Genomic DNA, 27,731 nt, shown 5'->3' with positions numbered 1-27,731 from the left:
ACCCAGGAGAGAAACGAAGCAGAAACGGATGCATGCCGTCGACGAAGCCGGTCGAAGACAGGCGGCGAAACCAGCGGTGGGGAGGGTGGCGCGTGCAGGAGGCTAGCAAGAAACCAAAAACCATACGTAAGGAGCAGATAGCAGGAGGTGGTGCCGACACATAAGAAGTCGTGAAAGAGGAGCCAAAGGGTGGGAGTGGTGAGGCGCGAATGAAGCGAAGAAGGGGTTCGAAGCGCAACAGCATAGAGGATGTTCCGTACTTTCATGGACCTGCTGGGGGTGGGGGGGGGTACTCACCGCGTGCCAGCGGTAGAGCGGGACACGTATGTGCGTCCCTCCCCCCACTGCGACCATGACGCCGACATACTCTTTCATGTGGTGCTTCAAGCAAGACATCAGAGAAAAACAAAGGTGGAGGCAGCAGCGAGGAGGTACATCGCTGGTGGTTGTTGTAGTGGGGGAGGGGTGCCCACTCCCAGACACACATATATGGAGACGCATAAATCGCCCCATCCCCTCCGCTGGCCTACCTCTTCGCTGTCTCGCTGGACAGAGGTGGGAGGTGGGGCCGCTTTTCGACCACACCGCTTTCCTGGTCTTCCTTCAGCTGCCGCACACTGGTAAGCGGGAACAGCCGATCTGGGACGCCGTTGAAGTAGCCATCCATCCAGAGCATAAACCGCGCCGCGTAGCTTGCTGGATCGATGATGGTTGGGTCACGGCGGGTGTAGCCGAGCATTGTGTCTAGGCTGGACTTCATCTTCGACTCGAGCACCTTAGCGGATGAGTACGGGTGCAAAAAGTCGATCATGCCCACGCACACGCTGCCGTCGCCGACAGAGACCATGAGCGAGTAGTCCATGATGCCGCTGTCAGCCAGCAGCGCGGTGTCGCGGGAGAGGTGGTCCATCAATAGACTCTTCGCCTCCGGCGTGCAAAAGAAGAAGTTGCCCAGCCGTAGACGCTCTTGAACAAGGTCGACGTCAAGGCGCACCGCAGCCGTCTGCTCTGTCGTGCGGTTGCGCTGGCTGCCCTTCAGGTCCCACTTCTCCCGCACTGGTCGCTGAAAAAGAAGCTGCTCGACCACCATGAAGCAGTGCGTTCCGTCCGTGAGGAGGCCCCACAGCTGCGGTGTGGTGTCGCCAAGCCCTGCGCCGGAGGACGTGGCGGGCGACGCCGAAGCTCTGCCGCGCGAACCTTGCACGTGAACGGTGTAGAGGCCCATTATCTTTCCCAGCGTTGACTGCGCCTCAAACAGGTGCGCGCAGGTCTCACCGTCAGACGGCTGCGGCTGCTGCGCCCGCTGCAACGACGTGTAGTGCTCTTCCATCCTTGCAAAGTAGCGGGGTGCCCACTCTCGGAAGTGGCGCAGCTCCATCGGTTTCACGGACTTGATGAGAAAGCGTCCGTCCTGCGTCACAAAGAATCTCGAATGCGACTTGCCGCCGTCGGTGCTGAAGGGCCGACACCGCACCAGCGCTGCACAGATGTCAAAGGGAGCGCCGTCCGTGTAGAGCACGTGCAGGGCTGCAAAGCTGAGGGGGAAGAGCACGTCCACGGTGATGGTGGGCTCCGCGTTGCCAGTGCCACCACCGATCATGCTGGCCACACTCGCGGCACCGCTGAGCGTCGCCACCGCCCCACCTGCGAGCCCAGCAGGTCCGCCGACGCCGAGGTGCACCACCGACTGATACCCAGAGAGCGTGCACTTCAGCGACGTGGGCGATGCCGCATCTGCTCTGCCGCTATGGCGAAGCACCGCGAGCGCCTCTGCTGGTGACAGCTGGCTTACCATCGACAGCAGTGGCGGCTGTCCCGATCGCGTGGCCGGGCTCATGTCCGGCGACGATGCAGTGTGTGTGCATTCCACAGCAAAGGCTATATGGGGTGTGGCCGATGCCGCCGCTGCTGCTTCGCTGCCGACAGGCTTCTTCAGTTCAAACTCCCTGCCGGCAGCTGAACCCTTTGTGATCAATGGTGTGCAAGGCGTGCTGGGTGGAAGGGGCCGATAGAGGTGAAGCAGGGCTGCGGCGAGGATGCTCGATGGCTCCGCCAGGCGAATCCACTGCGCACGCTCCTTGTGATACAGGCATCCGTCCAGCTGACGAAGGCAAGAAGGGTATTCAGGCGCGGTAGCCGCGGCAGCGTCTGCTGGGGTAGTGGCGGCACTCTTCGTGGTGGCCCTCCGCTGCGCCACGTGCCAGCCGCGATACGCGGCCAACAGCGCGGGGAGCAGGTGACTGCGCATATTGGCAAGAAGAAGCACCACATCCGGATGCCCACGCTGGCGTGCATCTTGAAGGACTGAGAGCGCGTGCTGTATGTCTTCCGACAGCTGGTGCAAGTCCCTCGTGGAGCGCTCCAGAGTGGGCATCGAAGACGGCCCGGCGGCGGCGGCTGCCTTTCCTTCCGCGTCTTCTGGAACGTGTGTAGTGTTTACCGGGGACGCTGCAGCCGGCACACCTGCCTTGGCGTTCTCCACCTGCTCCATCCGATCCAAGGAGGCGCGGGTCACCTGCTGCAGCTCGGCGAGAAGACCCTCCATTTCCTCGGCGTCGTCTCCGGCGTAGAGACAATCGACGATGCTCATCGCATCCTCCTCAGAAGAACCCTCTGCCTGTGGTGCGGGAGCGGCGCGCGGCATCACGGTTCGCGGGTACTCGATGCGAAACAGAGGCACCGCCTCTACCAGGAATGTCACGGTATTAGCGTAGGCGGAGACATTGGTAGCACCGGGTTGCTGCCGCTGCGCAGCCATCCCTAGGGAATGGAACTGGAAGTGCAACTGCACACTCGGCTGCGCAAATTGCCTCGAGAGCGCGGGTATCCAGCCGTATACCACCCACTCCAGGAAGGCGGCGGTGGAGAGGTTGAGGAGATGCGGCTCGCAGACCTCCACCACAGCGTCGACCGGGGCGGCAGCCACGACCACCGCATCCGCCGCCGCTACCCCTGCATCCTCGTCCGCCATGCGGATTCGAAGAGAAAAGTATCCTTTCAGGTGCGCAACAAAGGCGGCTAATGCATGAGCGTCCAGCGGCTCCGCCGCGGCCAGCGCCCTCGCAGCGCTCTGCCGCGATGCAACCTTGTGAAACGCCAGCATCTGCGCAGCACCCAAGACGCCCGCGAGACCGCTCTCAGTGAGTATGGCTGCTGCAGAGGGGAGAAGTGCACTGGTCGACGTGATCACCTTCACTCGATGCGCGCCGTGCAAGTAGAGCACCTGCGACTCCATGCCGGCGCAGCGGTTCACCAGAAAGTGAAAGAGGCTCTCGTCTCCGGAACCGTAGAAGGTCAAGGCGGATTTCTGCTGCACCACCGCGTAGGCATTCGTCGCTGGCGCCTCAGCGCGTCCGAGAGGCGGGCTTAGCAGCGAAGCGCTGGGTGACGCTGATGCAGCGCCGCTGGCAGGTAAGTCGAGGTGTGAGCCACCTTGGAAAAGCGTGAGCGAGCCACGAGAGGCGCCGCGCTCGAGGGACAGCTCGGTGCTCCGCGACTTGGCCAGTGTGCTCACGGCGGCACCTCCGCCACCGCCGCCGGATCCCCCCTCGAATAGCTCATCCATGTGCACAATGTTCACCACGATGTTGTCCTTCAGGGCAGACAGCGCAGCGGGACTCGCGGCGTCGCGGCACGCGGACTGTACCGACGACGGGAAGTGGCATCCGAGATTCATTGTGATGGCGGCGGCGGCGGCTTCCTCTGCGGTCGGCGCTGCACCACTCACGGAAACAGGCAGGCCTTTGCGTACAAGTGCAGCGGCGCCGTGCGCCTGCAGAGCCAGATGATAGGCAACGACAACTGCCTCCCTTACCACCTTCTCCATTGTTTCCCACTGCTGCTCGCCGTCGCTGCTGTCGTGCGCAACGACGCCCCCGCTCGGACAACCGCCGCGGAGGACGAGGGTGTGGAACGACAGCGCGTCGAAGCCGCGGAAGCCGCAACAGTGCACTTCCTCTGCCAACTCGAGCACCTCGAAGCGGGTGCAGTGACCCAGCGGCGCTGTGGTGGCCAAGTCGCCAACGCCAACGTACTGAAGGTCAGCGATGATGTCAGCACGCAAGCACCATGATAGCTGGACGAGAAAGTCACGACCAACGTCCAGCACGAGGCGCATCTGGCCCTCCTCCTCGATGCGCGCGCGCAGGTAATGGTGCATGCCGCCCTCGACAACAATCACGTCGGGGTGCCACATCACCAGCCGCTGGAACAACTTGTCCAGGTAGCCGCTGTAAGAACGCACATATTCAACGAGGTCTTCGGCCGGCTGCACTGGGTAGGAGAGGTGCCCCGCGAGCAGCAGCACGCGCGGATGGTCGCACGGGCTCATGACTCGCTTCGAAGGCAGACGTCGACGGTTTACCAGGCCCGGGTACACGATACACTGTGCCGGCTGCGCGGGGTCCAGGATGAAGAAGCTGGACAAGTGGTCCAAAATATTGGCGTCGAGGGCGACAACAGTGTGGCACACGATGTGCCAGGCAACATCAGCGAGGTGGCAACACAGTCGCGGTCCGCCAAGGTTAGGGAAATAAGATTGAAGCATGTGCTGAATACGCGCCTCGAGGTGGGTCGTGCATGCAGCGCCGAAGTCGTCCAGGAATCCGCGCGGCGGCGCCGGAGCGGCAGCAACAGGGACGACGGCTGCGCTCCCCATCACGCCACCATTGGGGTCCGATGGTGACTGCGTCACATCTTCTTCCAGGAAGAAGCGCGCGTGAAAGTCGGCGTGGCCGCTCAGCGTCCGCACAAGTGCTCCGGCACTCTCCAACGTAGATGCGCACGGGCCTGTCCGCTGCACCGGGAAGGTGCGCGCTTCCTTGTTGGTCAGAGCCTCTTGATGAGCTTTCCACCACTGCGTCATGACCGACGGCGGTGGACGCCGAACGCGGCCGATGGAGTACGTGACCTCGCGCTCCTCTGCTGTCTCCGCATGCCTTGCTGTGCCTTCCAGCAACTCGGGGGCCACCATGTAAGGGGGGCCTTCGGCTTCCGACTGACGCGCCGCTTCGAAGGATGGCGGGGTACGCCGTGGGGCGGGCGATGGCGCCCCTTCAGGAAGACCCCTCCCGCTGAGTCGCATTGGCGTATTCAGCTGCGATAGCGGCGGGCACGGTAGTGACACACTCCGCATAAGGGGCGACGGCATCATCGGCCCCAATGGGGCGGTGCTGTGGACTGGAAGCGAAGAGGGTTCAAACTCGTCATGCGACACCGAGGCTTCGCGCGCAGCGTTCTCTGCAATGGTGGCAGCGCAGCGACAGCACAGACGCATAGAAAGCTCCGCTGCGGCGGCGGTAGCGCCCGCCGCAGCAGCAGCCCCGTCGCGGCTACTGCCGACAACTTCAGTTTTCTCAGTAGTCTTCCGCGCTTGGGCTGATGTCGGCGTGCTAAGCGGCGTAGCCGGCGACGGCGAAAACCACTGGTAGACGCTGAAGACGATGTTTTGTGGTGTGGAGGCTGCTGTTGGTAGAGGGTTGAGGCACTCGTAGCAGAATACCTGACCACACCTGCGGCAGTGGTGGCGACGGCGAAAGACCGTGAACTTCTTGCCACACCCGCGACATCGCAGTGCATACTTGTCCTCCACCCATAGAGAGCGATCTGTTGGCATCTTCGACTCAGGGGAGACGAGGACGGGTGGTGGTGGGGGTGGCGGAGGAGAGGTACACGGGAATATAGCGGTGGCTGCTGTGGTGGGGATGCTACCTCTGCAAAGTATCCGAATCGATCCTCTCCCACGGGAGAGAACAAACACCAGCGCACACAAACCCTAGTGGACAGGCAGCAGCGACGGTGCCAAAGAAATGCGTCTCGTCGGAGGAGAGGGGGACGTGTGTGGGACGCGGAAGTCTCATGAACCATCCATTGTGTGGTGCACCTGTCTTTGGACGATGGGAGCGCGCGATGACGATAAGCTGCGAGTGAACACTCAGCGGGGTGCATGCGTACGTGCACACCCTGCTAAAGCGGAGAGAAGAAAGAGAGAGAGTGACGGAGGGGAGAGGGAGGGGGCTCTCTTGCACGAACCGGAGCCTACGAGAGCGTGGCCATTCAGAACACTTGTCCACTATTCCTACGCTCGCAGAGCAGGGGTGGGGTGGGGTGGGGCGCGGCGCGGTGGGGCGAAGAGGTTCCAGGCCACTGTAGACATCGGCATCCGAATGGCCTGTGAAAACAGAAGAACTTGAGCAAGCATACGGCGGTGGCGGTGTTTGCGCATTCGGGTAGGGCAATGTTTTCCTACGAATGAGCTACCGGGGATGGGGCGGGGAGAAGAGAGCGCCATCCTTGACGGCAAGCACCCTTCTCCATGCCTCTCTTTCTTCTGAACAGTGAGAGTTCTCTGCAATGCTCGCCGGTTTGTGTGTAGAAAGCCGCCCAACACCTTGACCAACCGTCCGTCCACCCTCCGCCGACGGCTTTCCATGTCTCGGCTTCTGTCCTCGTTTTCTGTCTTTTACAGCCTTCATTATCGCCTGTGTGCGTCGGCACTGTCACATTGCAGTCCACAGGAGTCTTCTGTAATTACGTGGAAAAGGAAACACAAGAGTCGAGAGGGAAACACGGCCAAAGGACGGAATCAACACCGCGACAAGCGCCATCCCAGTCATAGCAATCTCCACCGCTCCCTTCCTCCGGGGCCCGCTCGAGCCGTCAGTTCTCTTCGTCCCACTTCCCCTCCGCCTTGAAGAGAACTCACAGGACCACGGCGTTGCACTGTTGTGTACGCCTATGCCTGGGCCCGATAACACGTACGCGCAACATACGCGTCGAAGGAAGAAGAGTGAAGGACCCCGGCAGAGGGGGGTGGGGAGGGGGAGGGGGAGGCATCAAAAAACAACAACCGCAACAACGCCCATAATGTAGTGCCACCGTCCGAGATGACGCACGCGCGCACAACGCACCAACGTTTAAACAGATGAGACCAGAGAGAGAGACGTTCAGTACGACGTCGTTTTCGCTTGAACCGTTCGAATATTACATGAGGAGGGAAGAAGAAGAGAGGGAGAGAGGGGCTTCACATCGATCCGCGAGCCAGGGAAGCAAGCTCGGGGAGGATCGTCGTGCGTGCTGGCGCGCCTAATCATGGCAATTGTGTTGACACGGGATGGGGTCCGGTCACACTCATTTTGCGACGAGGGGGTACAAGAGCACCGCCTGAGAACAACAAAGATCGCTCAGAAGATGTCCACGGGGATGGCAGAAGAAAGCACCGGCGACATCAATGCATCGTCCATCCGCTTCGCTCCCTTTAAGCAGCACAACAAAATACAACAACATATCCAAAGACATATGCCCCTCTCCCAGCGCCCATGCGCCAAACACGTCACAGATCGACGTAAAAGCAAACGTCGGCAGCATGATGTGTGTGGGTGTGCGTTGAAGGGTAAGGGGTACGGGGTGGGGTGTGGGATGGGCAACAGGGGCACGCCGACCTCTCTCTTTTCCTGTGTGCCTGTGTGGGTGCGTTCCAGCTTCACCGCCAGCACACGGAGAGTGCTCCCCTTCCCCCACCCCTTACCTTTCAACGAGAACGGACAAAGACGAGGACAGCCAAGCAGACGGCACACAAGAACAAAAAAGTAGCACCCTTACTCTCACACGCAGACGCACGTTGAATTGTTCATGAAATATGCGTGAGAAAAAAAGGTGTCGGTGGTGGGGAGGGGGAAGGGTGCACACCCAAAAAGAAACGTGGAACCCGTCAACAGGCGAGCGACCACATCATCAAGGGGAGAGAGGAGCGGGGAGGGCCGAAAACAACAAGCACATGCGAAAGAAGCACGCAGAGGCATGGCGGAGTTGGCAGAGTGTGGGTGGGGGCTGATACCGGAAAGGGAGCAAAGAGAGACGCCCGCACCGAAGCCAAAGAGGGGAGTCGCCAGCAAGATGAAGCGCCGTCACGCGTGAGCGCTCTCACACGCTTCATGCGAGGGTTTCCGCGATAAGCTTCTTCTCCTCCGCCACGTGCACGGAGCCGTAGCCCGTGGACGGCGAAGCTGCAGACGGGCGGCTCACGACGTTAATGCGCTTCTGCTTGAGGCCGAGATGGTGCATCAGGCTGTTCATGCGGGGCCGCATGTGCGTCCACATGCCCATGTTGCGTGGCTCCTCCTGCAGCCACACAAACTCCGTGTTGAGGTTACGCTGCGCGTACTTCTCCATCACATCCGCCACCTGTTCCCACGGGAACGGAGCCAGCTGCTCGACTGTGACGAGGACGACGTCGTCGTGCACGCCTGGCGTCTCCTTCTGCCTGGCGGCCTTTGCATCATTCACAATGCTCTCGATTTGGCCAGAGCAGAACACGACCTTGCGGGCCACCGTGTCCTTGGCGCGTGCGGTGTCAATGACCGCCTTGAAACTGGTCCCCTGAGTCATGTCGGACAGCTTTGATAGGTTCGGCGCACGCAGGCGCGCCTTCGAGAAGAAATTGATGAGCGGCTTCGCAAATTCGCGGAGTCCTTGGCGGCGCAGAAGATGAAAGTAGTTCGCCGGAGTGCTGGGGTAGGTCACCTGCCAGTTGTGGCGACGGATGCGGATTTCGAGCGCCTGGTCGTTGGGGAAGTGGCGAAAGTCCGATGGCACTCGGTCGCCGTCGTCGCTCAGCTGCAGGAAGCGTTCCACGCGAGCAGAGCTGTGCTCGGGGCCGGCGCCCGAGTAGCCGTGCGGCAGCGACAGGACGAGGCTACTGTGCTCATTCCACTTCTCCTCGCAGCAGCTGAGGAACTGGTCGAAGATCACCTGTGCACCGTTAGCGAAGTCGCCGAACTGGGCCTCCCAAATGGTGATGGAGCGGGTGTTCTCCATGTTGTACCCCATCTCAAAGCCGCAGACGCCGAGCTCAGAGAGGGAGCTGTTGGAGATTGTGATGAGGGCCTGCGAAGGCGACAGCGTCTTCACCGGGAAGTACTTGAGGTTCGTCTTCATGTCCGTAATGCCGGCGTGGCGCTGGGTGAAGGTGCCGCGCTCGACATCCTCGCCAGTCAGCCGGATCGGCACCCCTTGCATTGAGAGTGTCGCCAACGCCATGAGCTCTGCCTGACACCACTCGATTGCGTCCCCCTGCTCCGTGCCCTTCTTGCGCGCCGCGTACGTCCGTTCCACCACCGGGTGCGGCTTCTGCATCTCCTTCGGGATCGACGCCAGGCGCAAGCCGGCCATGCGTAGCGTCTGAGTCTCGACGCCGGTGTCCACCGCCGAAACCGGCGGCGGCACACGTGTGGCAGCGATCTTCGCGTACGACAAATCGGCCGAGGTGTTCTCGCTCTCGGGGTCAAACACGGGCATGACTTTCACGAAGTTCTGTGCGCTGTTCATGCGGTCGTACGCCTGGCGCAGGACGCCCTCCCATTCCTTGTCCTTCGCTTTGGCCTCCTCTGCCGTCAGCACGCCGTCCCTGATGAGGGTCTTGGTGTAAATGTCTACGACGCTGGGGTGCTGGCGAATCTGGTTGTACAGCTGCGGCTGGGTAAAGTCGGGCAGGTCGGTTTCGTTGTGTCCGTAGCGGCGGTAGCAGACGAGGTCGATGATGATGTCGTGGTGGAACTGCTGGCGGAAGCGTGCGGCAATCTTGGCCGCCTTCACGCACGCGTCCACGTCATCACCGTTGACGTGCATCACGGGGGCGTTGTTCACCTTTGACAGGTCGGTGCAGTAGGCGCTGGCGCGCGAGTCCTTCGGGTTGGTGGTGAATCCAATCTGGTTGTTGATGACCAAATGCAGCGTGCCACCGACGTGGAAGTTTTCTAGCTCGCAGAAGCCCATCGTCTCGTAGCACGACCCTTGACCCGCGAATGCGGCGTCGCCGTGGATGAGGATCGGCAGCACCGCCGTGCACTCCACGTCGTTCGTGTAGATTTGCCGCGCACGCGCCTTACCCAGCACCAGCGGGTTTACGGCTTCGAGATGGGAGGGGTTCGGCAGCAGGTCCAGCTCGATGGACTTGTTGTTTGGCAGTTTCACGTGCTTGCGCTTGCCGAGATGGTACTCGACGTCGCCGGTGAGGTGCGCATCCTCGATCGCCACGCGGCCTTCGAACTCGTTGAGGATGGCGCGCAGGGACTTGCGCAGCACGTTCGCCAGGACATTCAGGCGGCCGCGGTGTGCCATGCCGATGATCGCGCTCTGCACGCCGAGGTCGCTCGACGTGAGGATGGCGGCCTTCAAGGCCGGAATGAGCGCCTCGCCGCCGTCGAGGCCGAAGCGATGCTTTGTGGCGTACTTCAACTGCAGAAACTTCTCGAAGCCACAGGCCTTCACGACGTCGTTGTAGTAAAGCCTACGCTCCTCGGCTGGCAAGGGCTGCAGGGAGTCCATGACCTCCTGCCGGAACCAGTTGCGCAGCTCGAAGAAGCCCGACGACATGAACTCGAACCCGATCGGTCCACAGTAGAGCCGGCGGAGTTGATCGATAATCTGCTGCAGCGTCATGGCAGTGCCACCGCTGACAAAGGTCGCCTCGTGGCTGGCGCCAAAAGTGACGTTGAAGACATGCGTCAGATCATCCTTGGTGAAGCCGAACTCCTCCGGCGCCAGTGTGCGAGATCCCAGGATACGATTATCGGCGTGGTAGCCGCTGAGCGGGTCCACGTTCGCCATATGGTGGCCAAACCGCTCGTATTCGCGGATCATCCACGAAAGGCGCATATTGTCGTGGCGCTGCTTTTCCGACAATGACTTGGCGTCTGTCGGGCGGCTGAACGTCGCCACAACCGGAGAATCGTCACTTCCGGACCGAATTGCCTCCAGCACGGGCACCCAGCTGGGATCGACAAGAGCGCTGTCAGCCTCGTACTGTCGCATGAGATCCTCCACGTAGTGCTGGTTCTCGGCGTTGACGAGCTGGTCATATGGGTTCGGCTTGCGGATCGTGCGGGCGTCCGTATAACTGCGCATCGCCGACGCGCGGACGGCGACGGCACCACTCAATGCGCGGCGCATCATTTTGTTTCGTTGAATAGCGAGACTGCACGGATCTGTGAGGAGGAATAGACGGACGGCAGGGGAAAACCAGCAGGGTTATATGCAACGAGAGAAAACACAGGAGCGTGTCAAGGAGAGGCGGCTGACGGGCGAGGGAGACAGCGATGCACGCTCTACAGGACAGGGGTCTGCAAAGCTGACGAGCGTCAGCTGCCGGCTACCCCGTGAACGAGCGACTCTCGACAGGGAACACGCCCCCCCCCCCACTGTGTCGTCGTGAGCGTGTGCCGAGAGAGTAGGGAGAATCTTCGGAATAGGGACAGGCGGTCTGGCACCCGTGCAGGCTGTGCTACTATATGTGCGTCTCTGTGTGGGTGCGGGCGCGAGTGTATGTAAGTGCGTTAGACTGGGAAGCAGGAGGGCACTTGGTGATCCACCACACGCAATCAAGAGAGGGGCGAAGCTCAATACAAACTAAAAATCAAGCACGCACACAGAGAGAGAGGCAAAAAAGAAAAACGCAGTGGCTGGCATTGCAGCGGGAAAGGGAGAGGAGGGACAATGGGAGCAATGACAGACAGAAAGTAATATGTGGAGGTGGTCGGAATAGTGCTGCAACCATGTGACGGTACGTAGATTGCTTTCCGCTTTTGCCTCAGCGTGTGCCCCTTGCTCTGCCCGTGCAACGCGAGCTGCACGCCACTCCACTCCCCTCCAGCCGGCCCCGTCACACCGGCCCACATGGCCTGGCGCGAGGCAGCGGTAGGCATACGCGGTACAGCACTGCGCCAACACAGTCACCTGGGGACGGCCTCCGTCCCAAGCGCTACACAGCCGCACCCTCCTTGAGAGTGGCGCAGGCTCCCTGCACCGCTGGGCAGAGTGAGGGCCCCGGAGGGGGAGGGAGAGGGGGGAGATGTGCTCGAGCCACGCTGGCCGCTCCGGCGCCACGCCCTCCACAACCTCACCAGCGACATCAGCAGCGATACATCGCTCTGACCTCCCCTACGTCGTCGGTGCTGGGCCCCGCCACCACCCGAGGTGGCTGGGGCACTTGGCAGGGGTTTAGGGGTTGGGGGGCTGGCTCGCTTCCCCACAGCCACACACACACACACACAGAGTGGTGTGCGTGCTGGGCCCTGCGACACGACGCACTGAGGGGTGCACCCTCCACCCCCCTCGTCGTCCGGGAGTGCAAAATGCAAGCAAACGAAAGCAGACATGGAGGTCACATCGTCTCTGTGTATTAGCTTCTCGCAGGGTTGCCGATGCCACAGAGACAAGTCCGCTTGACAGAAGCACGTCCCGGACGGTCTCCCCTCTTCCGCTTCCCACGCACACGCACCCACCTACAAGAAAAAAGGAGAGACACACGTGCTTCCTTCGTGAGCGCATGATCCTGAATGGAAACCCCGAGCATCGCTTTTGTGGGCGTGTGCTTTTCCCTGTGTGCCTTCGACGGAGAGGAGGGAAGGAAGTGTCGGCGCAAGAAGGCAGTCAGCGCCGCCTCTTCCTCTTCTTGGTCAAGAGCACCCCATTCCTCAAGGTGAGGTCAGTTCACTCGTATCTTCTTCCTAAAGAGATCGTGGAGCGCTTCGGCAGACCAGCCCGTGATGTGCATCGTCAAGTCATCCTTCGGGTCGCTACCAACGAGTACCACTTGCGGAAACATCATTGAGGATTTTTCCACAAACGAGATGTACTTAAAGTAGGGCTCTAAACGGCGCGTACGCTTGAAGATGGCGAGAGAGTTTATCTCCGACGGCGCAGTTGCACGGGCAATACCGCGGAGCTCGATGCGGGCGGACACGTAGGTGACATCATCAGCCGCGCCACCCTTGTCTGCTGTGCAGCAGCTTTCGCACTCTTTCCGCAGCTCGTCATTTTGCGTCACGAGGAGCAGCTTGGCGCACAGACGGCAGCTTACTACGTCCTTCTCGAACCCGAGACCAAGGCAATCTGCAACCGTCTCTGGCGCGGGCATCGATGGAAGTGCGATAACTACGCTCAGTAGAGCTGCTGCCAGGCACAGCAGCACAAACTTTGTAACGCGCATTCCGAAAAGGAAAAAAAAGCAGCTGATGAGTGCGAGGACGCAAAGGATGTAGGGGGCTGCGCGTGAGGAAGTGCAGATGGGGCGCTGTGGACTTTTCAGGATGGTGTAGCAGAGGAGCCGGAGGGTGGCGATGGGGGGGGGGTGGACGCACAGTCGGACAGAGGCCCACACCCTCCCTGCGCGTGCAACGCGGCACAGAAAAAGACCGTTCCCAAGATAGGTGGCCTGCACCTTACGGGACAGCGTGCGCGCACGTGCACACGCACACACGAAAGGCATCGACTGTAGATCAAAGCATGAGTCGCAAAACTGCCCCTAATGCGTTCCACGTCGACACAAATCATCACAGGAAAGAGTACGGAGGGTGTTGCTAGGGCAGGGGAAAGAGGAGGAGACGGATGGCGGAGCTGGAGTCACGCGAACGCCGCCGCGCAGCCCATTCCGCACCCCTCCCCCTCTCCACCCTGGAGAGCTTTTCTGTGACTTGTCCGCTGGCCTTATTCCGCTTTCCTCGTTGATGCTTTGCCACCGTAGAGCGGACAGAGAGATGCCCTATCATACATGAACTACCCGCGTATCCGCCGCAGCGCGATGAAGACGAGTGGCATACAGCCACAGCCACAGATACAAGAAAGATAGATGAGAAAGGGAGGGGGCGAGGGAGGAGGAGAGGAAGGAAATACAAAGGACTAGTGTCACGTGCACGCACGCCCCCCCCCTCTCTCCCTCTGTGCGTATGTATATAAGACGGTACGACCCTTGCCCTCATCCCCTCTCCCTTGGCCTGTCGATGAAGAGGTGAGGGGGTGTCATCGAAGAAGGCTATCGCCATTGCTGGACGACGAGCGACCCTAACGATGATGGGAGGAGAAGGGAAGCAGAGGTCTAAATATGGACACCAGGCGCAAGAAGCAACGGTGGAAACATGACAACAAACACACTCAAAATAACCCCACACAGACACACACGCACATGAAAAGACCCTCCCCCACCAAAAAAAAAAGAGGACAACGCAGAGATGACAGCCATCGTACCTCATGCACATCTGCAATCATCACAAGCGCGACACCTTTCTCTCCCGCGGAGTCACTGGGGCGGAGCGAGACGTGAGAAAGGGGGTAGCGCTCTAGGCTCCAGTGAGACACCTTGCCAAGCATCGCACCGCATCAGCTTCTGCTCTTGTGTTCGTACTTTACATCGTGTCTTTGTAGCTGTGGACATACACGCACACTTACTTAGAGATACAGGCGGGCAAGCACCCGCCTCGGTGCCCCTCTCCTCCCCTCCGTCTGCTGCCATATCACACCCACCACATTCCAGCCTACTTTGAAGCGCCGTGAGAGGCGATGGCGGCGACGGTGTGGGCGTAGGTGGAGGTGCCGTTCAGCAGGCGCATGAACTCCTCGTACGACACGCGCGGTGCCACAACAGGAAAGAGATTTTTCGCCAGCGCGCACATCTCTTCGTCGGAGATGGAGGAGAGCTCCAGCTTGCGCCGCGCACACATCTTAAACTCATCAGACCCGATCAGGCTGTCCTTGGCGTAGTCGGTGATGGCGTGGAACTCTTTCATGAACAGCTGACGGCGCTGATCGTAGAGCTTGAGGAACTCCGTCGCACCTCGAGAAGCCGCCGCGTTTTCGCGGCTCTTGCGCTCCTTCTCCTCTGCCTCCTTGGGGTCGTCGAGGAACGACGCGGTGGCATGATCGGCGCCCTCCTGGTAGATAGCGTCCCACGAACGGTTGTCGCTCGCCACCGCGCTGCCCTCGGGCATGATGCGGCTGGCCACCTCTTCATAGCTGACGTACGACTCGTTGTTTTTGTCAAAGTACCGTAGCACTGTCAGGATCTCTTGTTCGGTGATGTCGAGGTTGAGTTCCTTCATGATGGACAGAAACACCTCCATGTCGAGGCCGCCGCTCCGGTTCTCATCGGCGAGGCGGAACGCCTCGGCGAGACCCGTGGTGCTACTCTGCAGCATCGCTTGCATCTTGCGGACGATTTTGTTGATGTCAGAGTGACCGAATTCCTCAGGGTTGTGCTCCATGTAGTTCAGCGAGTGCTCGTCTGAGTTGAGGATGACAAACGGAAACGAGTTGAGCACCACGCGCGCGCCGACGTAGAAGTCGTCCGCGCGGAAGTACTCGCCATCGGCGCGGCGCACCTTCTGGCGCTGCAGGAACTTCCCGCCCACGATTCCGCTGTTGCGGATGACGGGCTCGAAGATGGAGACGCTGTTGTCGGCCAGGTATACGGCCAGCACGAAGCGGCGCACCTTGTCTTCCTCTTTGCCGTTGTCCAGGCGGGCGAGAAACTTGACAACAGAGTTGGCGAAGCGGTGGCGGCGAAGCTCCTCGTGCTTCTCGTTGTGGTGCTCGCGCACCGTCTCCTCGGAGATCTCGCGGCGCGTCGAGCACGGCGGCACAAACGGCGGCGGCGTGGCGCCGGGAATGGGAGCGTATGCTGTGATGCCGAATTTCTTCGCCATGTGGTCGCGGGTGTACTGGTTGTAGTCGTGGATCTTCACCTGGCGGCCGTAGAGGTTGAGCACGTTTCCAATGCGGATGTCTTCGTCGGTGTAGTAGACGGTGTTCGCGTCCTCCTTGAAGGTGACGGAGCCAAGAGAAGAGGAGTCAAACTTGCCGGAGGCGCTTGTCGGCTTCGCGATGCGCTGGCGGCTTAAGAACTTGGGAAACGGGTCGCGGCCGCTGTTCTGCACATCCTTCTCGACGAACGCGATACTGCCGTCGCTAAGGAAGTAGTAAAGCGTGAGAAAGTGCTTCGTGCCGTAGAGGCTCGTCGTGTCGTCCCACGTGCAGTCGCACCGCAGCACCTTGCGGTCAAACTCGAGGAATTGCCGGGTCGCCCGTACCTGGGCCGGCGAGAGCATCGTGTTCAGCGGGCTGGACGCCGCGATGGACGGGACGTCGTGCGCCTTGGCCACAGGGCGGCCGCGCATCGTGGTGTACACGTCCGTCGGCGGCACGATGGCCTGCGGCACCTCTTCCCCACCCTCTTTGAGCAGGGCCCGAGTGAAGGGGTCGGCGTCGTACAGCTCGTATGTGCGGCCGTAGAAGGACACCGACCCACCCACCTTCAGCTGTGCAGCGGTGATCGGCGTTCCGTCCGGGTTGGGGACGATGTGGCGCTTCAGGTTGGCGGGAAAGGCAAACCCGGAGTTGTCCTGTTTCGGCTCCGTCACGCTCATCGTGCCATCCTCCAGGTAGAAGTTGAGGATCACCTTGCGCACCCGCTCCGTCTCCAGTGCACTGTCCGAGACTGGCTCGATGCAGTAGCCGTAGTAGCGGAGCACGCGGCCTGTCGGGTCCTCCGCGCCCTGCTCGTCAGCCCTGGCCGCCTCCGCGACGGCCATCACGGCGCCCTTGAGCGTGGAGCCGGGGTAGTCGCTACTGCCGCCGGTGAGAGTGCGATCTGCTGGCACGCCAGCGATCGCCGTCGCGCAGTCCAGCTTCACACCGTGTATCTGGCGACGATCGTAGTTGCGGCGCATCATCTCCTCGCCACAGGACAGTCCCGGCACCATCGGCAGCCGGAACTCCTTTTGCATCTGCTGCGATTGGCTGTAGGCCATGATGTCAACAGCAACGCTTTCGTCGCCACCGTCAGCACAGAAAAAAAAAGAGGGAAAGAGGGGGGAACGCTACTCGTTGGCGCAGCCTCTGCGACGAAGCGCTGAGGAGAAAACAATCTACTGAAAACGAAGAATGCAGTAGCAGAGTCAGTACGACCTTTCACTGGAGAGAGGGAGACACCAGAGACCCGTTAATGTCTAATGTGGTGCGGATGCTTGTTGGGGTTGTGAAGATTGGCTAGTGTGGAGGGATAGAGAGACAGCGAAAAGGAGGAGTAGGGGGGGGGGGGCAGCAGAGCAAAAGCAGAGACAAGAAGGACAAAATAAGACGAGCCGATGACCACCTCCACCACTTCATGTCCGGTGTCACAACAGAGAGAAGGCAAATCGTGAAGGCATTCGGTGGAAAGGGGAACATATTGCCCCCTCAGCCCCTCGCAATCCGCGCTGATTCGTGAACGGCTTACTTGCAGGCGAACCAGCACAGGATAAGGGGAAGGGAGGGATCGAGGATGCCACATCGGGGCCGCCTTTGCGCTGAGGAGGCGCGACAGCGAGAGACGAAGCGGTGGACGTTCCACGGCGTAGGTGCTTCATCATATCTATATCATTGCTATGTGTGCGTGTGTGTGTGTGCTTGGGGAGGAGGAGGGAGGGGGGAGGGGAGAGCTCCGTGTACATGAGGATAGAGAAAGCGAACTAAGAACGTAATGAGGTAGACAAACAAACAGAAAGGAGAGGGAGCGTCGTGATAAGCTGTAGCCTCTTACGAAAACGGCATCGGCTTTTTCCTTTTATGAGTGACCTGCCCATTCGGATGAGCGGGAAGGGGGTGGGGTGGGGTGGAGGTTGCACCCCTCAGTGCGTCGTGTCGCAGGGCCCAGCACGCACACCACTCTGTGTGTGTGTGTGTGTGGCTGTGGGGAAGCGAGCCAGCCCCCCAACCCCTAAACCCCTGCCAAGTGCCCCAGCCACCTCGGGTGGTGGCGGGGCCCAGCACCGACGACGTAGGGGAGGTCAGAGCGATGTATCGCTGCTGATGTCGCTGGTGAGGTTGTGGAGGGCGTGGCGCCGGAGCGGCCAGCGTGGCTCGAACACATCTCCCCCCTCTCCCTCCCCCTCCGGGGCCCTCACTCTGCCCAGCGGTGCAGGGAGCCTGCGCCACTCTCAAGGAGGGTGCGGCTGTGTAGCGCTTGGGACGGAGGCCGTCCGCAGGTGACTGTGTTGGCGCAGTGCTGTACCGCGTATGCCTACCGCTGCCTCGCGCCAGGCCATGTGGGCCGGTGTGACGGGGCCGGCTGGAGGGGCGTGGAGTGGCGTGCAGCTCGCGTTGCACGGGCAGAGCAAGGGGCACACGCTGAAACAAAAGAAGGAGTGACTTGTTCACCTCATTATGTTGTACAAGCAACGATGCCATACAGAAGCGCGCAGGACGACACAATCGGGAAAAAAGAAGGCCTTCCCACCCAACCAGTGCACCGAAACACACGCTCAAGGCCTCATCATAGCGAAGGTTGGTCGAGTAGACTACGCGGGGGAACAGCGAAACTGCAGAGGTGGTGGTTCGCTAACAGCACCACTACTACCCCCGAGCCAGCATACCGCACGTCAACGATCCGTCGCGCGACGCCAGTCGCGTCTGTTGCCCAGCGACGACAGAAGACGTACACGTCAGCTGTGTCGACCATCTGCAGAAGACCGTCATCGTAGCCAATGAAGGCGATTCGATCCCCCGCGTGTGCAGCGATAGCGGTGCAGTTGGCAGCTTCGGCTGCCGTGGCCACTGCCGCCGCCGAGGACCGACGCAGGGATGCCCCCTGCACTTTGGGTGTATAGCTGATCGGTCCTTTCGAGGCAGATGCTGCAGACACGTCGTTGCTGTGCAACACGGCGCCGTCGTGCGTTACGCGACCAAACTCCCGACCCGCGTTGTCGAAGAGTGCCACTTCGCTCGCGGCATCCGGCTTTTCTTGCCGCACCGCCGCCAGCCGCACCCTCTCTGTCCCAACGTCGCACAGGATCGCTGTCAGCTGCGTCGTCCGCACCTTCGACGGCATCAGTAATCGCTTGCTGTTCTCAAACATGTCGACGCAGAGAAGATCGGAGTTTCGACTTGGCGAGGCCACCGCTGTGGCCGAGAAGGACGGCGACTCGTCGAAATTGCGCTGAATGGTGTTTGCTTGCCCCGACGCCGCCGCCATGACGAGTACCTCGGGTGTGCTCCAAGGGCCTACAGAAGGGGCAGCATCGGCCATGCTAGTGCGCAAACAGCGCACCATGGTGCCGTCGCTGCAACACACGAGCAGCCCACTGATGGCACGCGGAGAGGCTTGCTCGCCCGAGAGCACCTTGCTCACCCATGTCATGGCGAACGTGCGCTCGCGGTGGCTGGCGGCGTATACAGTGCAAGGAAGGGCAATATCACTTTCCCATCGTGAGAGCATCGTCTTCACCGTCGCCCCGGGCTCCAGCTGAAGCGCGGAGAGGAACAGGCGTTGCGACGCCCGACTCGCGTCGGGCGCTTCGGCAACAGCCACCATGATGGACGACGATCCGGCGTCATCTGCGATGGCGACCACGCTGCCGTTCGGTTTGCCATCCCACTGCACCGGCATCAGCGCTGTCCAGACCTTCTGCGCCGGTTTGTGGAGAGCGTGCAACAGCTGACCACAGCGCGTCCCGACCCAGAGGGAGAGGGTGCCCTTGTCGCCGCGGCACAGGTGCGCGCACGACACCTCTACGTTGTCCTTGAGGAGCACGGCGGCAACCTGGCCAACATCTCCAGTGGCTGCCAGCTCCACGACAATGATGGCACCTTGTGTGCCGGCGGTGGATGCCTTCAGCCCCGCCACCACGGCCGCCACCCGCTTCCCATCAGCATCCCCTTTCTCCACAGTGTTCGGTGGCAGAGCGAATACGTGCAAGAGGTGGGCAATCAATGGCGCAGCGCCCTCCTTCTTTGCTGCGGTGCTGCCAGCCGCCGTCCGCCCCGACTCCGGCATGGCCCTCCACACGCACATAGACCCGTCGGCTGCACCGGTGCAGAGGGTGTCCCAGCGGAGGTCGGGTGTCAAGGACAAGCACACTCCGCGGATCGCCGTCGCGTGCGGCCTGGCCGTCCACAGCAGCTGCAGCTCATTCTCCACCCCAGACGCAAAGCGCGCGTAGCTCGCGACGCTCAGCGTACCGTCGATGGTGCCCCACACGAGCTCCTTCAGCTGCGGCACGAGCACGGGAATCGCCGCGGTGCTGGCGATGGCGCAGGTGGCACCGCTAGTGCGGTGGTAGATGCTGGCGCGGTCGAACAGGCTCGTGCTTACCACGACATCCTCGTCCGTGACGACGCAGTCCACCGTGGCAGAGTGCGCTTTGTGGTGCCAGCGGCACTTGATGTCGACGTACACAGGCTCGGCGGACGAGGCAGCCGGCTTCGGCGGCGCCTCTGCAGATGCCGTGTTCTCCACATCCACCGTCCACTCCTGCATGTACCCGCTGGTGCTGCCGGTCAGGAGGTACACTGTAGACGACTCCGACACGGGCGCTGCGGCACTGACTCGAGCTGGCGAAGAGGAAGCGAGGGAGGACAGACTAAAGTTGCCTAACGCGGGAGTCACCGCCACCACCCCGCCACTGGTGCGGTTGTATGGACACACATGCAGGAAGGTAGTGCCACCGTTCGGATCGACGATGGACCGCACCATTTGGAAAGCGAGAGCGTCGGCCTTTCCCATGCTCACCATGCTGCCCCGGCCCTTCCGCTTCGCCGGTGCATCAGGAAAGCGAACAAAAGCCAGTGCGCAGCGAGTAGCGGCTGCCACCACGGTGTCTGCTGCAAGAAACTTCAGCGAGTGCACGCTCCCCAGCTCCGCTGTGGCTAGCACCCACAAAAGCTGCACCGGGTCCTCGTTAGCGACCGCGCCGTCCCAGGGCCCTGGGCTGTGCTGATGGCGCCAGAGTCGCACCGTGCCGTCGAGGCTTGCCGTCGCGATAAGCGTCGAGGTTTCCATCGGCCACACCCCCAAGGCGGTCAAGCGGCCGCTATGCCCTCTCAGCACCGTGACACTGCGAAGGGTGGAGCGGGACCATACATACACGCAAGCCTCCTCCTCCGCAACAGATTTGACCGCCGAGCCTTCCACGGTCGTGTATACATACGACGCCGCGACTGCGCAGTGATCCACATTGAACGTCGGGGGAAAGATACAGGCGGCGACGACGGCGCCGGTGAGGCCATTCCACACCAGCAGGCGGCCCTTCTCGTGCTTTGAGATGACCTGCAGCTGCGGCGTGGCAGATGGCATGCAGTGCCCTCTGCTGTTGACTCGCTGAGCTGCCACAAGAGTGGACGGCGCCGAGAAAGAGGCGCTGCGCGTGTTGGCGACCAACTGCTGGATCCCGCGAGTACCAGAGACCGCGTAGCTCTGACGTGTCGTACGGCCAACGGGCGTGTGCAGCGGCAGCACCTGCGCATAGCTATCCGTCACCTTGGCATCTGTGACAGTCGACACCCTCCCCACAGCCACCTCGGCGTCAGGCGGCGGCACCAAGTGTGCCCCACGCACCCCAAAAGGGCTTCGCAGCACGTTCACGGAAAACAAAGTTCCTTGCATGGCCCGAAGAGAGAGAAATAGGGGTGGTGGTGGTGGTGGTGGTGGTGGTGGATACGATGGCGGTGAGCCAGCGAGTACAAAAGGGAGGGAGACAGAGAATCTTGCCGTACTCCACTGCGCAGAAACAAAAACGCGCGGCGCCTACCCTTGTCGGCCGTGTCCGATGGAGATGGGAGGAGTGCGGTGTGGGGTGTGGGGAGGGTGCGCGTGTGCTCTCGTGTGACATGTTCCGTTGCCGATGGTGCGTGCGCGTGTGCCGGCCAGAGGAGGAAGCGAGAAACGGCGAAGGTAAGGGGTGGGGTCGTCAAAAAGGGACGGGAAAATGCGTGCGTGTGGCTTCGCGCGAGGTATCGCTCGAATAAGACACAGGTACATAGAACTCAGTGGCTGCGAAAAGGGTGCTGCTGTGGTCACCACGCAGACTTCCGCCGCAGGTGCTCTCCTCCCCCAAAAGGGATACAACGTAACGTGAGATGCCACGGCGCTGCCCTTTCCAATGAGCTTCGTGTCTTGTGTCCTTCATTACTCAACCGCTTTCCTTGCCGGAGGGAGACGAGGGGTGAAGCCCCTCCTCAGTGCTCCGCCCCCTTCTCCCCCTCCGCTGGCTGCAGCAGAGGCGCTCGTTTCTTGTTCGTGGAGCGAGGCACGCGTGCGTGTGGAGGGGAGGGGGAGGGGAGATAAAAACAAGGCATGGACTGTGAATGAAGGCCGCATCATCCATCCAAGCAGCGAGCCGCCCTCCCTCTGCTCATACGTGCGCATTTGCCCTTGCTAGTGGGAACGTGATACGTATCTCACAGACAGCCGTCCCGCTTGACCCGTTTGCGGGTGTGAGTTAAAGACCTCGACGTGCTGGAGTGCTCAAACGAGGGCGAGGATGATGTGCTGCCTGAACTGCTACTGCGGGTGAGGTGGCTGATGCTGCTGCGACGAGAGGGTGACGGTGGCGCGGTGGTCGGCACGAAGGAACTATTCAGTGCGGTGCTCGACCCGACGGCAGGTCTCCAGGACTGGGCAGTGGATTGGGTGTGCTGCATGAGTAGCTCAAGCGTCAGCACCGGGCGATTGATCTCCTCCGACGCAACGTCGGCCGGACATAAGGAGCGGCTCAGCGGTCGAGAGGTCACCGGGTGGGAAAGGCCCTCGTGGCGCGCCTGCTCCGCAGCGGACACGAGAGCGACTCGATAGCACTCATCCTCAAAGACCGTGGTCGGCACGGGGACGGCTGCCGTGAAGGCGTCGCCTTGCCTTTGATAGTCTCGAGAGCCCTCCGCTATTGGGTGGTAGGGCTGCGTGTACACTGTCCGATGTGCCACATCAGCTGCCTGGGCTGCCCGCACGGCGGACTCGCTGCACCGAAGTGGCACAGCCTGTCCATGTGGGCCGGCGGACTCGGGGCGGGCCAGCAGAGGCTTGGGAACGCGCTCCCGGCGGAGTCGATACACCGCCAGCCACAGCGGCACCTTGTGCAGCGGCATCCAGGATTGCTCGCGGTACTCGTCGAGGCTGCAATGGTCGACGCCTACCATAACTCGCGACCTCCTGCGGGCCACACGGTACCTTCGCCGGTCTGCCGGCAAATCGGCCAGACAGCTGGAGCGCGCGCGGCGTACAACCTGAACCGTTCTGGTGTAGAGACTGGGAAGTGCACGATGCCACAACACAGGTGCCCCGCCCTGCGCACCTCGTAGCGTCGAGGAAGGAAAGAACCTGCCGGCGAGTGCGCCCGACGCCCCTGAGGAGTTTGACACCGTCTGCGAGCCGTGCCAACAGTCGACACGCTCGCCGTCGCGCGCAGCCGCGGCGCTGTAAGGGGCCACAAGGTCCTGCTCGTGCGGCAGTGGGTAGAACATGTCGCCCCCACCCGGGCGGCGTGACAAGAGTGTTGGGACGCCGTTCACGTAGATACGGCTGTAGTAGTTCGTCGGCGTGATGAGTGGCGTGGAGTGGAGCGTCTCGTCGATATCGTCGTCTGCCATCCACGACGCGGTGGCGCGGTGCGCCGCAGAGGAGAAATGGAAGTGCACGTCCTCGAGTGCGCGCCAGCGCGGCGGACGGCGGCTGATGCGAGTGAGGCGGAGCTCACAGGGAACACAGAGGTAGTAGTATGCTTCACGCGTTTCGGGGGCCTGAGATGGCGCCGGGGAAGAGAACGCCCCATCACCCGAGGAGCAAGAGGATACGGCCCTGGGGTCCTCAGCGTTGCCGTCCCCTGATGCGTGCGTCTCGTCGCTGTCGTCGTCCGCGTTTTCCTCCGTATCCGCGCGTGCGGCTACATCCACGGCGTACGCTGCGGCGTCGTCCTCGGCAACCAGTCGGCGACGTAGGCCGTGCTGCTCCAGCCGCGCCAGCAAGTGCTCTACCGGGGTGGCGCGCCGTCCATCACCGACGTTGACAACCTCCAAGTCGAAGTTCGCATCCGCCCTGGACGCGACAGAGCGAGAGGATACAATGGCGCCGGACTGGTGAAGACGGCTGCGCAGCCGATCCAAATCGGCCTCCGACGGCATGGCACCAGCACCTGCCATACTCAACCGCGCGGACGACGGCCTGCTCTGCCATGACGGCCGCTGCATCCCCGAATTCCTTTGGCGGCGAGGGCAAGAGGAGGGACCGACACGACCACTGCCGTGTGTCAGCGTGTGCACTGACGCACGGACAACGCCATTTTCGCGCAAAGCATGACCGTGGTGACAATTTGGATTTCAACAAAGAAGAGAAGAAGCGTGTGAGAAAGTCCAGCCGAGCAGGGGTGGAGTGGCTGCGATGCACAGCACTGGTCACGAGTAACATCACGCATCTGTGCACCGCACATGCGCCAGAACCGGCTAGAATGTTGGCACCGTCGACCAGAGCAGCAACGGCAACAACAACAAAAAAGAAAACGCGTGTGGCGTGAGACGCGCCAGGCGCCCAGAGACGCACTCATGTCGTCTCACAGAAGAATCAACGGCGAGTCGCACACGGGCGTCGCCACTTCCACTCGCGCCCTCATCTGGAGCCGCCTTCAATCACTTGCTCTCGCTGCACACGTGCGCGACCACTTGTTCTTACTTTTCTTGTGCTGCTAGCGCGGGCAGTGCCATCGCTGCCACCAGTGCGTCTCCTGCGCATGTTTCATTTTGCGTTTCTCGTCTCTCCCCCCGACAACCATCACAATCGGTGGTGACCCACCAAAAAAAAAAAAACATACATGTATTTGAGACTCAACGAGGGCGCAGATGTATGCCTCTGCGCGCGGGGGGGGGAGAGGGAGGGCGGAGGGCGCTGCGGAAGAAGTCCCCCGTATCCACGTTGTCGGGTTGACGGGCTGCGCAGACAGAGACGCTGGTACACTTGCCGTCGAGCCTCGTGTGTTTCGTTCAGAACGTTTCCGCCTCTGCGCACCTCACAAGCGCCGCCTTTGCTCCCTTCTGGCTCAATGTGCGTCCTCCGCGTCGCCCACCATAATCGACATGCAGCGCTCCGTGAAAAACTCGTTGACTGGCCCCGGGTCCATCACGAGAGAGAGCGCAAACGGCAGCGTGGTCGTGATTTCCACCGCATCCCTCTTTTCCAGGAGCGCAACTGTGGACGGCGCCGCGGCTGAGCCGGCGACAGGGCCCGAGAGCGGGCACTCAAAGATGCGACGCACGATATGCATAGGCGTGTCGGCCACCGACTCGCCGATAGGGGCCCCAAGAAACTCACAGTACTGGTCCTTTAAGCCCGCCAGAGTTGCCATATCCTTCTCGGCATCGTCACGGACACTAGTGTTGGGTTGGCTAGCCATACTGGAGAGCAGTCTCCCAGCTTGCGTGTTGGCGTGAAAGATGACGTACTCAAAAATTAGCAAAGCAGAGAGAAAGTGCATGTTGCAATTGGCGTTGAAGGGCGTCTGCCGTGAACGCTGACGAGCCTCGTCAGCGTGGTGGATGTGGCGGGAGCACTGCTCGAGGTGTGCGCGGGTCGCTGTCGCAGCGGCCCTCAGCAAGGCTTCCACCTCTGAAAAGACCTCTAGCAGGCGCTGCACCATGGTGCCTCTGTCTGTGCTATTCATCTGGGGATCAATGAAGAGAGCCAGCATCTCGACCGTGGAGCGCCACGACACTGCCGTGTGCGAGGAGGATGATGTCTGCCGATAGCTTTCCATAGCATGTACTGTGTCTTCGGTACACGCGACAGCGAGGGGCAGCGCAACCCTCACCACACCGTTGTCCCACAGATCCCTCTCCCGCTCCGGAGCGGTGGTCCGTGCCTGCTTCAAAAAGTGGGACAGGGAGCGTGAGAGATCGAACACGAGTACACCGCCAGCGCCGTGCACCTCCTCACTCATGCGCAGCGGCGCCTCCGCCGAGCCGAGAAGACTCTTTAGAATGGGCGCGGGTGGTATGTAGTCGAGCAGCACGCAGCCGCGCAGCATCCGGGCGACGAAGATGGGAAAGGCGTCCAGCAGGGGCCCATTTCTCAGCTGCTGCCTGTAAAAGTTCAGCACACCGCGCAGTATCGATTCCAGCGCGCCATGGCACAGGCTCGAGCGCGTCATCTTCAGCGCCGCTAAGGCGTTGATGAAGGAAAGCGCCGTGTCCACGGTCAGCGAAGACGGAAATATGTCATTCCTGGTGGTCACAAACGTAACGAAGCCGTCGCAGCGAGTGACGCGCAGCGCCGCCAGCGCGGCTGCAAGTTGCGCGACCGTGCGGAAGGATATGGCACCGAGCACCTCTTCTGCAGAGGAAACGGTGAGGCGGTTGCCCGCCTCGTGCGCGATCGTTTCCACTGCCGCTGTCGTTGTGGCCGATGGTTGTATGCGGCGCAGCACCTGTAGCGCGGCGACAAGGTCCTGCAGGCGGAGCCGGTGCACGTTCGCGCACATCACCTGCAGCACGAGCTCCGCACGCTGCTGGGCCTTCTGCGCCGATGTCATGCAGGGAAACTGATCGAGCAAGGGGAGCAGCTTCACGAGGTCGCCGTAGCTAAGGTCAAAAGGGAACTCCGCGCTGACGGGGCTCTCCACCTCCACATCTGGGATAGCACTGCGCTGCTCGGCGTACTGAAATACGCACTGCATTGCGGCCGCCCCAACGGTTTCGCAGTTGACGGCGCATGGTGCTGCCGCGTCGTGCGACGATGGCGCCACTGTGCGGTCCCTTGACACGTCGAGCGCAGACCGCACTTCCTTCTCGATAGCCGGGTAGTCTCGGACGAAGTTCCGCAGTTCGCTGAACTCCCTCGGGAAGTTCAGTAGTGCACGGGCGACGTTCAGCCAGTGGGCCCCGCGCAGCACGGACGCGTTTTCGAAGATAAAGCGCAGGAGGTTGTTGCGTAGTAGATTAAGGCTCTCGCTGGGGACGCCCGTCATGCCTTCCTTTGGGGCGCGCCGGCATTCCTCGACATAGGCGCGGCACGATTTGGAGAGCGCGCGCAGAACGCGCACGGCGTCGAAGGCGCTGCACGACGGCGCGTTCCTCTTCGTCTTCGTCTTGTCGAAGTTGAGCACCCACTTTTCTCCACTGTAGAGGGGTACAACAACAAGCATGTTCAGAGCGTGAAAGCCTGACTCCGTGAGTGCAAACATGACCCTGCCCAGCTCGTTCAGAGTGCCAAAGTTCAGCCGCGAGATCAGGACGGGGTACACCTCCGTATCTGTCACGCCCGCCTTACAAAGATATTCGATGATCTTGGTCGCCTGCGGCGAGGACATCTTGGGAAGAAAGCGCATGCGCCGATGGTCCTCCTTGATGCACGTCACGATTGCCTGCACAAAGCTCGCCTCTGGACGGGCACCAACGATGACAGCCGCGAAGGCCGCGTCGCGGGTGAGCTGGCCGAGGAAGTGACGGAGGTCCGTCGAGTTACCGCGCCGGTCCAGCTCCGTTCCCGCCAGCACCGGCATTACTTCCGTCTTGAGAAAGCGCTTTATCTCACCATGAGGAACCGGATGAGTACGATTCTTCATGTCGAGGAGCGCGTTCAGCTTGGTCGCCGCGTCCGTGATGGCAGCCGCTGTGACAACAGCGAGGCTCCGCCGACCGATACGCAGCATCTGGCGCGGCAAGGAAGGATGTGTATCTATGTGTGGATGGGTGGGCGGGTGTGGAGGAGGTCGGAGGAGGTGAGGGACCAGTCAGAGGGGTTGAAGAAGAAAGAGGGATGATCGGTGCAAAAAAAAAAAACAAAAACAGCAGCCGCAAGAGAAAAGGGCAGCGATGCCTCTATCAGACTGCGGCGCTCCTGTGTGTGTGGCGCTGCGACTCTCCCCGACACATGCACAAAAACGCACAGAAGATGGTAGCACCTGCTTTTCCTCCTCCCTTCCTCCCACCGCTCTACAGATGCCCTCCCGCACCAAAAAAAAATGCGATGCCCTTCCTGCTCCTCCGTCGCTTTGCCCTACAATGCTTATATATATATACATATACATATACATACACATATACATGTATATATATATATATGTGTGTGTGTGTGTGTATGCGTGTGCCTGTGTGACTGTGTGACTGCTGTTCTTGCTCCCCTTTTCCCGCTCTGTTCAAGAGCAGAGCGCGTCACATCCATACCCATG

General features: G+C 61.2%; 6 protein-coding genes and 1 pseudogene across 6 annotated transcripts, besides 1 other annotated feature; all 7 read right to left on the bottom strand.

Moving 5' to 3' along the window:
* Positions 1-526: 526 nt before the first annotated feature.
* LDBPK_270750 (phosphatidylinositol (3,5) kinase, putative) lies at positions 527-5,614 on the bottom strand (the record flags this gene model as incomplete). Its single annotated transcript, XM_003861883.1, has 1 exon — positions 527-5,614. The coding sequence occupies one exon, from the start codon at positions 5,612-5,614 to the stop codon at positions 527-529; it is 5,088 nt and encodes a 1,695-aa protein (XP_003861931.1).
* Positions 5,615-7,929: 2,315 nt separating this feature from the next.
* On the bottom strand, positions 7,930-10,950 carry LDBPK_270740 (2-oxoglutarate dehydrogenase subunit, putative; the record flags this gene model as incomplete). Its single annotated transcript, XM_003861882.1, has 1 exon — positions 7,930-10,950. The coding sequence occupies one exon, from the start codon at positions 10,948-10,950 to the stop codon at positions 7,930-7,932; it is 3,021 nt and encodes a 1,006-aa protein (XP_003861930.1).
* A 1,531-nt stretch (positions 10,951-12,481) lies between these two features.
* Positions 12,482-12,985, bottom strand: LDBPK_270730 (annotated as a pseudogene).
* Positions 12,482-12,985: a sequence feature.
* A 1,321-nt stretch (positions 12,986-14,306) lies between these two features.
* Positions 14,307-16,577, bottom strand: LDBPK_270720 (hypothetical protein, conserved; the record flags this gene model as incomplete). Its single annotated transcript, XM_003861881.1, has 1 exon — positions 14,307-16,577. The coding sequence occupies one exon, from the start codon at positions 16,575-16,577 to the stop codon at positions 14,307-14,309; it is 2,271 nt and encodes a 756-aa protein (XP_003861929.1).
* A 1,502-nt stretch (positions 16,578-18,079) lies between these two features.
* Positions 18,080-21,187, bottom strand: LDBPK_270690 (hypothetical protein, conserved; the record flags this gene model as incomplete). Its single annotated transcript, XM_003861880.1, has 1 exon — positions 18,080-21,187. One exon carries the CDS (start codon positions 21,185-21,187, stop codon positions 18,080-18,082), a length of 3,108 nt encoding a protein of 1,035 aa, XP_003861928.1.
* Positions 21,188-21,981: 794 nt separating this feature from the next.
* Positions 21,982-23,697, bottom strand: LDBPK_270700 (hypothetical protein, conserved; the record flags this gene model as incomplete). Its single annotated transcript, XM_003861879.1, has 1 exon — positions 21,982-23,697. The coding sequence occupies one exon, from the start codon at positions 23,695-23,697 to the stop codon at positions 21,982-21,984; it is 1,716 nt and encodes a 571-aa protein (XP_003861927.1).
* Positions 23,698-24,605: 908 nt separating this feature from the next.
* On the bottom strand, positions 24,606-26,528 carry LDBPK_270710 (hypothetical protein, conserved; the record flags this gene model as incomplete). Its single annotated transcript, XM_003861878.1, has 1 exon — positions 24,606-26,528. One exon carries the CDS (start codon positions 26,526-26,528, stop codon positions 24,606-24,608), a length of 1,923 nt encoding a protein of 640 aa, XP_003861926.1.
* Between the last annotated feature and the right edge of the window lie 1,203 nt (positions 26,529-27,731).

This window comes from Leishmania donovani, chromosome 27, assembly GCF_000227135.1.
Source record: "Leishmania donovani BPK282A1 complete genome, chromosome 27".
Taxonomy (NCBI): Eukaryota; Euglenozoa; class Kinetoplastea; order Trypanosomatida; family Trypanosomatidae; genus Leishmania; species Leishmania donovani.
This window is presented reverse-complemented; position numbering and strand designations above follow the sequence as displayed.